Here is a 13,645-nt window from a genome sequence, read left to right as displayed (position 1 = left end):
CACACTGTCAAATATAAACACCACAACTGTGTCATATTCAAATTTACACTACAGAACTGTGCCACTGTCAAATTGAAACAACTCAACTGCACCACACTCAAATTTAAACAGCACAGCTGTGTCATACTCAAATTTAAGCAGCACAACTGACACACTCAAATTTAAACAACACAACTGCACCACCCTGTCAAATTAAACGCCACAGCTGCGCCACAAACAGTATGCCCACTTTGGAAAACACCCCTGTGCCGTTACAGTTGCCGTCGGCGCCATCACCGCTGTGGAATACTTCAGTTGCGGTTTGGCTGTGGCACACAGCTAATTATACAGTACCTGTCTCGGCAAACAGAGAGGAAAGGGAGAATATGCATGGCGGGATTTATTGGCCTAAAAAGAATGCACCTGAACCTGCTCAGACAGGCAGATCCACTGCTGCTCCAGGAACAGTGAGCCACCTGGGATTGTGTTCTCACGCTTCAAACAAATTTACCAGTTTGCCTTTCTGTTCCTGCTGATGGATGCCCTGGGCGTGTGGTCCTGCGACGTTTTGGACCAAACGAGCTCCTTGTGTTGTGGTAGGACTACAGTAGCTTCATTTGCCAAGCTCAACACACACACGCACGTCTTAGTATGGGCTACGGGAATTACATTCGTATTGATATATAAATCCTAAATGGATTAAATCTTAAATCCACACGCAGTGCAGTGAGCCAGAATGCCTGGGGTGATCCTGAGATGGGCGTGGCTGGCGGAAAATGGGCGTGGTGATTGGTGATCCTGAGAAGGGCAGGGTTTGGTGGATGTGGGACGTCCTGTATAAGTACAGACCTGATCGATCTCCTCCCTTCACCCCAGCATGGCACTCAGCATCCAAGCATTGCTCCTGGCCTTGTCCCTGCTCCTCTGGGTCTTCACACTCACCTGTGAAGGTAAGCTCACCTGTTCTTCCCCATTACCTGCTCCTCTGGGTCTTCACACTCACCTGTGAAGGTAAGCTCACCTGTTCTTTCCCAGTACCTGCTCCTCTGGGTCTTCACACTCACCTGTGAAGGTGAGCTCACCTGTTCTGTCCGCATGCTGCCCCTCTGCATCCTCACTCTGTGAATGCTGGGTCACCTTGAGTAGCTTGAGACACTAGCCGCGATTCATGTTGTCTTAGTTCATCAAGCAGAATTTTCAGCGAATTTTAAACTTTAAGGGATGTGCTGATGAGGGACTTTGTGAGAATGTTGAGTGAACAGCAGTGGGTGAGAGATTATGAAGTGCCACTGTGGATTTGATTGATTGACTTACTTGGGTGTGCCAGAATCTGATTTCAGCACACTGACAGACCATAATTATTCCTGGATTTATTAGTTAACCAAAGTCATGTAAACAAGTGTACCTGCGTAGCCAAGAAGCACTACGGGCAGCTGTCTTCGTGGGACCAGAAAAGGGTTCAGACGGCACTGACGAATTTTGCCGCCGAGGACACAAATTATTTTTTTCCCCCTCGATGTTCTGCTTTCAGGAGCCATGCCAAAATGCTGCCTCTACACGGATAGATCCATCACGCCAAGGTTACTGCGGAGAGCGGAGAAGATCGAGGTTCAGAGCAGTGGCGGGTTTTGCGACATCAACGCTCTAATGTAAATATACAGCGGCAGTACGGACAACGCTATTAGAATGGAAAAATCTCAAGCTATCCATCAACAGAGACCCTCTGGCAGACACAGATTTTACTAGCAGTTAAAATTTTATTCTTTTTAAAAAATTTTTACATACATTTAACTGTTTCCTTATAACAGGGACTGTTTTAGATTCAGTAACAAATTGTATTTCCCCGAGTCCACACCTCTAGGTTTAACCCTTTGACATGTATGGTTTTTGGAATGTTTTTTCAAAATTCTCTAAGTCAGTGTTCTAGAACTCCACTGCTTTCAGTTACTGGTAGTGATTGATACATCACCATTAGAATGTTCAGTTAAGAACATTGTAATGACATACTTGTGATCTTAAAGGGTTTAAGCATATGCATGTGCTACGGGTGGTAACGTCCCTGTCCTTCCCCGTTCCAGAATACACGTGAAAGGAAAGAAGTTCTGTGCGCACCTGCCAAAGAAGGAAATCCTGACGAAAATTCTGAAACGCAGGAGTGGCAAAAAGAGGATGAAGTCTCGTTTGGGCATTTAAAAACAGGAAGCAGGCCAGCCACGAGTTGTGGAGGCCACACAACACACCTATGTACCGAAACTGCGCCAGTTGCTTTCTCTGAACTTCCTGCTATCCCACTGACGGCTGGAATCCTGATGATTGTCACTATTTTCTTCTTTTTGCAATTTTTTTTTCTCCAAAATTCTAAGCCAGCGTTCTAGAACTCTATCGCTTTCAGTTACCAGTAGCGATTGTTACATCAGCATTAGAATGTTCAGTTAAGAATATGCATCTTAAACCTATGCAGTGTGTGTGCAGTATAAAGCCCTTTATTTGGCTAGGCATATATAGTATGGACCAAAAGTCTGAGGACCCCACCAAGAACTGATTGTTTTCATTATATATCAAAGGCCGATATAATTGTTAGACATTATGTTTTAATATTGTAAGTCAAAAAAAGCATGTAGGTATTCATTGAAGGGAAAAGTGTCCTCCTTTCATCTTGATTACTGCCTTCACTCTGCTAGGCATTGATTCTGCCATCTTATGTGATACCTCAGCTTCCATTTCATTCCTGCACTGTCTCAACTCCTCCCATAGATGATCTGTTATGTTACTGCTGATGCCTTTTCCCTCTTCAGCTGCTCCCACAGATGCTCGACTGGGTTCAGGTCTGGTGACTGTGGTGGGAATGCCATCCTAATAAGCTCACCCTGTTCTCAGTAATGTACTCTTCAATAAAAAGTGTAACTGAATTATCATAATTGCATTATTCTTTGACAAATAATGAAAACAACCAGGACTTGGTAGTATCCTCAGGCTTTTGGTCCTCACTGTATATAGTTTTAGGTACTGGGAAATAAGTTTGTAGACTGCACTACAAAATTAATTACATATAAATATATTTTACAGTTTTGCTTAATGGTGTAAGACTCTTACGTATTAAAACAAGACAATCTCATGCCCAGAGCAGCACCTGTGTGGTCATTTAAAAGTTTATTTGTGTGTGTTTTTTTTTTTAACAAGACAAGCCACCACGGTGACTCTTGGACTTTGAGGGCTAGACACACGCACAGACATAGCGTACCACCTCTCTTAGCAACCGCTGTTACCAGTGTGCCAGTTCACAACAACCTTACAGCTTACAGCCCAGGAATGCCACAGTAAATTTGTACCTCAACTGTGGATGATTTTTTTTTTTTTTTTTAAAGAGGCTTTAAATCGTTAAATACACAGAACTACATTCACAGGAGTGTGATAAAAACCTGAGTGGGTTGCGTAAGCTGTGTACAAGCTCGTTTCTGCGCGTTTCTTTCGGTTAAACAAAAGAAAAATCTCTCGGATAGACAGGGGACACTCAGTCGTCAGGAATGCTGAGGAAGTCAAAGAAGAAGGTTGCTTTCCTGGAAAAGCCACACGTTTGTGAGTAAGCTCACTATGTACTTACTGGGAAAGGTGATTTACTGATAACTAATAACCATGATTCCTTTCATGTTTTAGTACAGAAGTGACTTTTGTATAATGTAGGTCTTTGATCGTTAACCATAATAAAACAAATGCTTAATTAATTTGCATAAGAAAAATTAAATTAGGCGAATCGTAATCACAGATCAAGATTTCACACTGACTGAAGTCACAGGCTTGCAGTGCTGGCCTGAGTGCAGACTGTCACACAGTCACCACACCAGAAGAGCAAGGAAAAAAAAAAAAACAAGGAAAAGCTCAAAAATAAGATATAGAAATCAATAAGAGGTAAATGTAAAGATAAATAAAAGTGCAGCTTCCGCCCTACATTTCTCAAGGCATAAGATGTTGGGTGGAGTTTCTGCCACAAGTGCTGACCCCAGACCAGCGCAGGCTGTTTTTACAGAGCAGGTTTGGATTAAAGGGTGGTGTTGGTAAACTGATCTGGGATCAGCTGTTGGCCAGTGTCCTCTCCCCATGCAGCAGGAAAGAGGAGGAGCTATTTGGGAGGTCTACGTCTCCCGCCCCTGCCCCCCATGCTAGCGCCGCCCCCAAATCAGACACCTCACCCTGCCCGGGCACCGGAACGGACCGCTCGCCCCAACCTGCCCCCGAAGCTGACCCTCAGCTCCTCCTGGCCCCCAGCGCCCCCTCCTGGAGGCAGACAGGTGAACACCTGTGCACCTGAACCACACACACACAGACAGACTGTCCTACTCCTGCTCACCAGCAGAGGGCAGCACCGCAGCAGGAGAGCCATGAAACCTCAGGATTATTAAATTCAATTTTCAATACGTGAGCTGAGCACAGAATGACAGGAATGAACTGTCATGTGACTGCAGGGGGGGGAGGAGCTACTGCAGCTAGTTTATTCACCTCTGTGCATCCCGGATCTGCAGCTGCTGGAGGTGAATCCGCCGGTCATCGACTCGTCGTGCCTGGCGCCGGGTGCGGATCCATGGGAACGGCGTTTCCCGTGGCAACCCCGGAACGGAGCTGAGGGAAAGAGCGCTGCTGCATCTACAACAACGATCGCCATGGCAACGAACGCAGCAAACACAAGTGGACCGACCCGGCCTGGCCCGCGCCTCTCGCACGCGAACGCCGACCCCTCTGCCGTCTCTCCAGGGCCGGGACCGGCCCAGGTGAGGGACCTCATCCTGCTCCACCGGGAGGACTCCAAAAAGGCCAAGCAGGAAGCTGAGGAACTGCGCAGGAAGGTCCTGTACCTGACAGGGCAGTACGAGGACAGGTAAACACACCTGCGTCACTTCAGCAAGGGACACGGAACCAAAACATACTACTAATACTTACTACTACCACTACTACCACTACTACTACTACTAATAATAATAACGTGCATTTATGTAGCCTCTTTCTTGGACTCAAAGTGCTTTAAACTAAAGGCGGGAAACTCACCTCAACCATCAAACGCATTTACAGTGTGTATCCCAAACGGTGAAATCACACCTGACAGTTTTCATGAAACCAATTTGCCCAATTAACTTACAAAGACCTGTCATTACATAATTATCAGACCTCAGATTCCCCAGGAGTTACTGGAACACTGCCTAGCCCCCACCCCCCCCAAAAAAAACCACATCACTCAAAATCCTAAGCCAGGCAAAACTGGCTCTGATCCAAAGGTCTGTCAGAGTTGTGGGGGGAAAAAAACAAGACCATGTGATAACCCTGAATAATTTTTAATTGAGCTCATACAGTTGTTTTTTTCTGGGAACATGTGAAGGCACATTCAGCGCAGCCAATTCCAGAACATTCCAGTCAAGTTCCTTCTGGTTGTTTCTGAGAATTTCTGATTTTTTGCAACACTCCTAGTAAAGTGCGTTCCGGTCAGTTCTTGAAGGTTAATGGCTTACATACGTCACTCTGGATAAGACAAATGCACGCACACACACACACACACACACACACACACTGGCATGCACGCACACACACACACACACAGACACGCACAGACACAGACACACACATCACGCCGAAACACATAAGCGTAAATGTAAAGTAATTCCCGAGCATGAGGTCTCTCTCTGGTGTCCAGGGTGAGGGACATGGAGGAGCTTCTGGAGGCTGTCCAATCGGAGCGTGAGGAGGCGGAGAGGGAGAGGCAGGAAGTGGAGCAGCAGAACTCAGAGCTGCGCAGCTTCAACGCAGAGCTGCGTAGCCTCATCGTCCGCCTGCAGACATGCACAGCTCTGCCCCCCCCAAGGAGGGCCCAGTCCAGGGCCCCGCCCCCTGCCGTCGCCCCCCCACACCCCCGCTCACTCTGGCTCCGGGACAGACTCGCTACCCAAGGACTGGTCCTGGATCAGTTACCTTAGTACCATCGTGGCTGGGACTGGGGCTTGCCATGTTTGGGTGAACTGATCCTAGATGAGCTGTTACAGGCAAAACACCGGGGTGCCACATCATGAGATTTTACTCCCACTTCGACCCATGAACATGACCAACGCAGTGCAATCAGCTTAATCGGAAAACCCTTAATACAAACATCTCACATCAGAAAACACACAACCCCACACCACAAAACCAGGAGCCATGGCTGATTATCTGTAGATTACATAAAAGATTATATGAAACCCGTAACCATGCTGTGAGCACCCCCTGAGTTTTGGGTAAATGGCCTCTCCCACTCAGTGACTTGTGTTGCCACCCTCCATCAGTTCTGGGTAAATGGTCTCCCCCGATTTGTGTTTTATCTCCTCCTTTAGTTCTGGGACAAGTGACCTCTCCAACTCAGTGACTTGTGTCCCCCCCCATTAGTTTGGGGTACATGGTCTCTCCCAATTAGTGACTCAGTCAGTTCTGGAGGAGTGGTCTCTCCCTGGTAGGGGGGTCCACATAGATCTCCTTCAGAGCAAGCAGCAGCTGTAGCACAGGGGTACACAGGGCCGTGAGGACAGGCACACTGTAGTACTGCAGGTAGAAGAACAAGTCCCGCACTGGGAGCACCCCAAAAATGGTCAGTGTACCCCTGCTCAGTGGCGGCAGGCACCTCGCTTGCCAGTAGGTGGCGATGTTGTGGTACATTCTCAGGTCCAGGTCCAAAGTCGCAAGATGAGCCTGAAAAATTAAGAGAGATATTGTTAATTTTGCTTTTATAAAGGTGATGTTCCTGTAGACAGGACCTGACACACACAAAACTTAATGAATGTAAATACCCTAAATACCCAACTGAACCAATGTGATAATTACCCAGAATTCCTCACTCAACCAATGTTACAAATACACTGAATTCCCAGCTGCAGAAAATGGCTTCAGATGTGCAACCCTGTAAAACTCAGCTCCATTCCCTGAAACACCTATCCAGGCTGAAGGTCACAACATAAACTTCTCTTAGCACTACGCCCTCAAAATCTGTTTTGGTGGTGACAAACCCACCAGCTCATCCTGAAACCCGCGGACCGCCTCCTCGACGGCGTTCTCCAGGCGCTGGTACCACACGAGCAACCGCAGCATCAGCAGGGTCCAGGTCGCCGTGGCAACCAGCAGCAGAACCCTGCGGGGGGAGGGGAATGTCGTATGACCTCTGACCCCTGCCCGATCTAAAGTCACCAGTACCTCTACCCACCCTCTGGCTTTAGTTAGTGCAGAACAGCAGGCGTTCGGTTTGAGCTGTGGGTAAGTTAGAAAGAATACAGTTGCTGCTCTTGGCAATTTTTATGTTATTTGTGCCGCATTGAGAGGACATTGTGATGAGGTGTCATTATCATTAGAAGGTGAGCAGCACCGCACACTCAAACCAAAAGCACACTTCTGTTTCCACCGAACTACTGCAGCATTAAAGAACGTTTTTCTTTAAGATAAATACTGTTAGCGAATGGTTTCTGAGTGAAAAGCACACCTCCACGGTGTCGCAGGGGGAAGATGACCGTAATCTCACCACATCTTAATCCTTCTGGGGGTGAGGCGGCTCTTCTGGATGACGTTATCGGCCAGGTAGTAGAGCAGAGTGCCTATCGCACCGATGTAGAGCAGCAGGTAGAGCTGATAAGTGCCGTGTGTCTGCAGCAGCTGAGTCTCAAACTGCTTCTTTATGCTGTCCTGTTAAATGACACATGTACACACACACACACACACACACACACACACACACACCCACGCACACACACACAAACACAACCCACCGAATGTCACAGACTAAGTCACAGTCAGGGAAACCCAGGAGGTTGGTTGACAAACAAATAGCATTAAAAAACACAGATTTAAATGACTATAAAATCATAAAATATTTCTGCCACATTATTCAGGTTATAGAGTGACCTGGGGGGGGGGGGGGGGTGGCGCACCTGCAGATGGAGGAAGTGGGTGTGCCACACAAGCAGGGTGTGGTTCAGCGCACTCTGGGGTCCGTGGTGGACCGGATGTGCCGCAGTAAAGCCATTTACCGCCACCGTGTACCTATGCACACTGAGCAGCAGAGACCCTGCCGGCAAACAAGGTCAAAGGTTAAAGGTCACACTAATATAGGCCCTGTCACAACACAGAGTCTTTATGCTCACTAGACGCTCAAGCTCCTGCCTTCCAACCTGCCTCTTAAAGACAGGAGATTCAACAGAGCGTCCTCAGTAGTGTACTTGTTCACAGGAGGCTAAACACACTCTGATGCAAGAGCAGTAGCACTAGATGCATTGTATTACCCGAGCTGTGAAACATCAGTAGGGGTGGTGTAGTAAAATTACCATGTAAATATTTGAAGATGAGGAAGACGCCGAAGGACACGGTCACGCACCCCAGCCCCAACGTGACGCCCTCCTGACCGGTCAGCCGCATGCGGTCCATCTCCGGCCACATGCTAACCTGTAGGAGACCAGGACCCGGGAGAACAGCCAATCAGAGCAAGAGCCAGAGCGTCCTTACCCCACCTTCCACAGCCAGCCCAGGCTCAATTTAGTCCCGCCCCCTAGCCTTACCCCGCCTCCCACCGCCAGGCTGTCCAGGCTCTCTTTAGCTCGCTGGTGTTTCTCCTGCAGCTGCCTCTGTCTCTCCTGCAAACTGGGGCCTGTGACACACACACACACACACACACAGGGTGATATATATTTTTTGTGACAAGACTCCCGACTGGAATCTTCCTTTCCAGGGTGACGTTGCAGCCAATCATGTGCAGAGTTCAACAGGTGAATGAATGATTGCAATGGCCAACTGCAAACACCAATGAAACAGCAGTAAAGCCCACGCCAGGCCTCAGGACCACCTGCAAGCTATTCCCGTACCTGGAGTCATTCTCAGATTGGCAAGGTTGGGACTGACAGCCTTTTCGGATAACCTTTGACTCGACTCTGAGCTTGACCTGGTGGAAAAAAAAGAAAGAAAAAAAGTATTTGAACCCATAAGGCAGATGGTAGCTGAAATATACACACAATTACACTGCATCCACGCGAGACAACATTAAACCGCATGGAATGTCTTGTATTGAATGCAGTCTCCTGTGACAGTCGCTTGAATGATTGCTCACGTCATTAGATTTGCCTGGGTCCTCGAGATCAGGGGTGTAACGGGACGCATTCGAGGGGTGAGACTTAAAGTCCTTTGCGGGGTCCCGTAGAGGTTCTCCTTCGCGCCTTCTCTGCTCCGACGCCGACGCTGTTTTAGTTCGCGTAAAGCCTCCGGCTTCCTTTGCGCGGTAGCGTTACAGAGGTCCCCCGCGTTGGAGGACATCGTGAATGGTTCACTCCACCGGTCTTTAGTGTCTGTAACAACACAGATGCAACAAGAGCGTAACATTAGCAACAGTATGTTAGGTCATTTAGCTAAACACTCTCCTGTGAAGACACTTATCATCACACAATATCAGAATATATCTCCCAATGGAAAGAAACAATGCAACGGAAAAGTCCGATAAATAGTTTATATATGCGAGAATAGACAATTAAATATTGAAGTATTACATTCGTATTATACATCAGTATCAACGGTGCTGCGGCTGTATTCGGTCACTTTTCGCCAAGAAATTCTGATGAGTTTACCAGCTAACGCTACACAGTTTGAACACTTTAGACAATACTGGCCAAATAACTAGATCAAATATCGCGCAATAATAATAATAATACACAACCACATAACTGTGAAATTTCAGATTACCTTGAGTTTAGATTATTCATTAGCACCGCTCTGTCCACGCTTCCGTCTTTCGCCCTTTGGTCTCTTACAGCGTTTAAATTTGCCTCTGCACAGGCACGATCAGACGCTGGTCGTGTGGTCGGTCTCTATCGCAGACCTGCGTGTCGTCTGATCGCTGAAACGGTGCTCCATTGCTCTAACCTTATTCTTCGGTTCAAACTTCCTGGAGGGTTGTTTTACTACGGATTTTACCAAGCATTGCCGTCAGGTGGCGTGGTTTCCGTTTGCAGGACGGCTTCCAACATTCAAATCAAAATACCATTCCAAATATAGATTTAGCAACATATTTGAAACATGGAGAAATAAATTGTGCATTCCAAAAGCGTTCAGTGAATGATCCATATAGAGCGTTTTTTCAATACGTTAGGATTACAAATGTACTCTTTTTGACAAACATTTTTACCTCATAAAATCACTGACCGTCAAATAATTAGTTGCACGAAAGTCATTTTAAAGATTACCTTGGCACAAATCAGATGACCTGTTTATGCAAACAACAGTCACGTCAGGTTTAATCTCCTGCTGATGAGGCTCTCCAAGTGTAGAATGTGTGCTTTACATCAACAGTAAAGAATGCTAAATTTATTTAATTATACATGAATAAAAATAAATGTCAAAAGGGGGGCACACACCCTATAATGACTTCACACCAGCTGTATTCAACAAAGATTTTAATTCACTTCTATTATTATTGATTTTTTTTTTTTTTTTTTTACAAAAGGGTTGCAATATAAAGCTAACAAAACAATATTTGAAGACGGACATATAAAACGGTTGTATAAATTAACATTTTAATCTGACAGGTGGAGAAAAAGCGGACGCCTTCAATCGGAATCCGGCATGCTCTCCAGCCCAAGGGCGATGTCTCGGAGTTTGGGGTCATCTCTCCAGTGGATCCTGCTGGCCAGGATCACTCCCTGAGGGGAGGGGAAGACAGTGAGAGAGGGAGGGAGAAAGAGAGAGGGAGGGGGGGAAGAAAGAGGCAGGCGGAGGTTGATCACAAAAACAGAAAAGCTACATGACATCATAAATGAAAATCCCAGAACAGCATTAAACATGATCAGTATATACCCGCAAGATGTTCTGCGTTATGGTGATCAGTATTTACCCGCAAGATGTTCTGCGTTATGGTGCTCAGTATTTACCCGCAAGATGTTCTGCGTGAGTGTTCAGTATTTACCCGCAGTACGTTCTGTGTGACCGTGGTCATTTTCTGGTACTTCTCCAGGACGGACTGGGCTTTCTGCAGGACCTTGCTGTACTTCCCCTCCTCCGGATGCTCCCTCACCCTCTTCAGCTCCTCCATCTCCCTCATCTTCTCGTGAGTGAGCCTCTTCAGTTCTGCATGCCCGGCAAACACAGTTCAGCGCGAAAAACATCAACAAATCCAGTAATTGTAAAAAGTGTAAGTCACTCTGGATAAGTGTGTCTGTTAAATGCCTGTAATGTAACCTCACATATAATATTGGCAGTTCACTGATAAAAGGGCAATACAAAATAGATTGAATGGAATTGAATATTCACGGACCAAACCTGGAAAGATTTGGAAATTCTATTCTATGAGTTCAGTGAACTTCATAATGCATTTTATTGATGCATACGTTTTATGATATCACCGGTCATTGTGATTTTTTACTCTCTGTGCATGACTGTGAGAACAATCACATGCTTGAAGAACGTACCAAGCTTCTGTTTCTGCAGCCCAATGATCTGGTCCTGAAGTTCACGTGATTCCTGTAGGAAAAACGCCAGTCTTTCAGGAAAACACAGTCGTACAGTAAAAGTCTGCAGGTGAATTTAACAGGGGGTAGCAGCAAAAGCGCTGAAACAGGGCAGAGGCTGAACAGATTAAACCAGCAGAATGAGACAAAGTAACAGTGAAACTGACGAACAAAGCAACAAAGTAAGAGTGTGACAGAACAGAAACCGAGTGACAACGTAAAAGAGTTACGTGGCGCCACGTGCTCCCACCTGCTGAAGCTTCATTATTTTTGAGCACAGGTCCTGCGTGTATTTGGTTGTTGCCCTCATTGCACTGTGACACAAGAGACAGAAGGAGGTTATGCAGTGTACAGTATATATGCAGCCATGCCCCCTCCCACACACACATACAAACACACACACACACATACACCAGTTCAGTACTCACTCAGCCTCTGTATCACTCTGCTTCAGTTTATCAGAGACAGCCTTCCAGACCTGCATTCTGCAAAGCACATGTTATGACATCATTAATGCTGCAAGCATCTACATTACAGAAATAAAGAATTTTCATTTTTATATACATTACAGCCACAAAATCCTACAACCTGCAAAAAATGCTTGAATTGTTAGATAAAGGCAGCTGTATCCCAGGTTATTCGGCCGTACCAGTCTCATTCTATCCTGAATGAATGTGTGACCCTCACCCCCCAAAAAAGAAGGGGCAGCGTTCTTAGGTCATTGGCGCTACCCAACCAGGGGTTGAACCAGGTTGAACCAATGACTGCCTGCACCTGAGCCGAAGCCACAAGCTAGCCAAAATCCTGCTTAAAAATGCCCAGACACCTGAGTGACATACCCGTTTAAGGATGCACAGGACACCTGCTGCACAGGTAACTCTTCATTACCTGCTGAGGACACACTCACCTGTGCAAGGCCAGTGTCTTGTTGCAGTGACTGATTTTAGCCTCCTCAATCTCATTTTCATATTCAGACCTGTGGATTATACATGTATTTTAGCAACATACCATTGTTTTAGATACTTATGGTCATTTTAAAACACTTCAATTCTTTCAGAGGAAAAGAAAAAAGAAACATACTCATCTTTTTCTGCATCTGAACTTTCTCCATGGATTTTACTTTTACCTGATTGGGTGACAGGAGACATATTACAAACATTTTGAAAATGAATAAGCATGTCAGTGATTCATGACAGAAGAAATGTATGCAATTATAGAGATGGAAAAGCAACCTACTCGCTCTGATTTTTACCATCATTTCAAAGCACTGATTAGACATCTGTTCCTTTATCCTGCAATAAAGAATAAATAAACAGTCAGAAAACTACAGCACAGACTCATTTTGAGATACAGCACTGCATGTATAAGTTACTTAGCTGCCATGACTACATCCAAAATTATATTACCTTAGTATGTCTGTGTTCGAATTCTCTTTCTTTCCATTCGGAACTTCGGGCGCATGGCAACCCATCAACGCCACCTTCTCCAGCGCCAAGGCCACGTCCTCAAGCTCCCCATAGACATCCATAGCGTTTAGGATCCTGGACGCACACTAAGCCACCAAATCAAATGACAATAAAGACGGGAGAAATATCCAGCTGCAGTCGGAAAGTTGCACAACAAATGCATCACCATGCAAATATTGAATGTAGTTTAGTACAATCTATATCTAGAGGCAGCGATGTTCCTCCTGGCGTGTGTTTTGCTAGCAAGCTGATAAACCGTAAACAGAGCCTGATATCTGCTATTCTCCTATCATTATTGACTTATAAGCAAATGCCAGACAGTTTTTACTGCTGTCGACAGCTGTCTGATTAACTGTCAGGTTACATGGTCTGGTAAGCTGGTAAACTCGAAGAAAATTATTTTTTAAAAGTATAGTGTCCACATCCCACTAGCTAGCAAAGCTAGTTAACATAAGCGAATAACTCAACTTGTAAATTCTAATAAAAGGTAAATCATTTCATTTAACGATAGCTCGAAATATGTTTGTTACCTTTCCCCGGTACAGAATAAATCAGATAGTTATTTTTTTCTCTCGATCAGAACAACCAAAAATCTAGTTTTTGCCTTTAGAATACAAGTCTCCTCTCCTGTTAGTTCCGCAGCAGGGCGGTGTGTTTATGACATTGGGCAAACACGATAGGTTGGGGAACGGTCTCGGTAATGACGTAATAAAATATTTA

At 45.7% G+C, this 13,645-nt stretch overlaps 4 protein-coding genes across 6 annotated transcripts; 2 read left to right on the top strand and 2 right to left on the bottom strand.

Moving 5' to 3' along the window:
* The first annotated feature begins 61 nt into the window (after positions 1-61).
* Positions 62-3,094, top strand: ccl27a (chemokine (C-C motif) ligand 27a). The gene is made up of 3 exons (XM_035379842.1): positions 62-929; positions 1,511-1,628; positions 2,058-3,094. The coding sequence occupies exons 1-3, from the start codon at positions 857-859 to the stop codon at positions 2,170-2,172; spliced, it is 306 nt and encodes a 101-aa protein (XP_035235733.1). The 5' UTR covers positions 62-856; the 3' UTR covers positions 2,173-3,094.
* A 135-nt stretch (positions 3,095-3,229) lies between these two features.
* LOC118206759 (YLP motif-containing protein 1-like) lies at positions 3,230-5,982 on the top strand. Of its 2 annotated transcripts, none has more exons than XM_035379803.1 (4): positions 3,230-3,555; positions 4,141-4,265; positions 4,497-4,849; positions 5,657-5,982. In XM_035379803.1, exons 1-4 carry the CDS (start codon positions 3,504-3,506, stop codon positions 5,934-5,936), a joined length of 810 nt encoding a protein of 269 aa, XP_035235694.1. In that variant the 5' UTR covers positions 3,230-3,503; the 3' UTR covers positions 5,937-5,982. The 2 variants fall into 2 exon arrangements, with proteins under 2 accessions (XP_035235694.1, XP_035235692.1); XM_035379801.1 differs by having other exon boundaries at positions 3,231-3,555; positions 4,081-4,265.
* Positions 5,882-9,973, bottom strand: LOC118206757. The gene is made up of 9 exons (XM_035379799.1): positions 9,700-9,973; positions 9,074-9,308; positions 8,832-8,908; positions 8,529-8,617; positions 8,298-8,415; positions 7,905-8,041; positions 7,499-7,659; positions 6,997-7,114; positions 5,882-6,678 (listed from the first exon to the last, which is right to left on the bottom strand). The coding sequence occupies exons 2-9, from the start codon at positions 9,274-9,276 to the stop codon at positions 6,415-6,417; spliced, it is 1,167 nt and encodes a 388-aa protein (XP_035235690.1). The 5' UTR covers positions 9,277-9,308; positions 9,700-9,973; the 3' UTR covers positions 5,882-6,414.
* A 473-nt stretch (positions 9,974-10,446) lies between these two features.
* cenph (centromere protein H) lies at positions 10,447-13,587 on the bottom strand. 2 transcript variants are annotated; one of them, XM_035379804.1, is made up of 10 exons: positions 13,456-13,587; positions 12,866-13,011; positions 12,696-12,751; positions 12,540-12,585; positions 12,367-12,435; positions 11,888-11,944; positions 11,710-11,773; positions 11,421-11,472; positions 10,919-11,079; positions 10,447-10,655 (listed from the first exon to the last, which is right to left on the bottom strand). In XM_035379804.1, the coding sequence occupies exons 2-10, from the start codon at positions 12,985-12,987 to the stop codon at positions 10,563-10,565; spliced, it is 720 nt and encodes a 239-aa protein (XP_035235695.1). In that variant the 5' UTR covers positions 12,988-13,011; positions 13,456-13,587; the 3' UTR covers positions 10,447-10,562. The 2 variants fall into 2 exon arrangements, with proteins under 2 accessions (XP_035235695.1, XP_035235696.1); XM_035379805.1 differs by having other exon boundaries at positions 12,866-13,057; positions 13,456-13,582.
* Between the last annotated feature and the right edge of the window lie 58 nt (positions 13,588-13,645).

The sequence above is a fragment of the Anguilla anguilla genome, chromosome 10 (genome assembly GCF_013347855.1).
Source record: "Anguilla anguilla isolate fAngAng1 chromosome 10, fAngAng1.pri, whole genome shotgun sequence".
Taxonomy (NCBI): domain Eukaryota; kingdom Metazoa; phylum Chordata; class Actinopteri; order Anguilliformes; family Anguillidae; genus Anguilla; species Anguilla anguilla.
The sequence above is the reverse complement of the archived record's forward strand: the minus strand, read 5'-3'. Positions and strand labels throughout refer to the sequence as shown.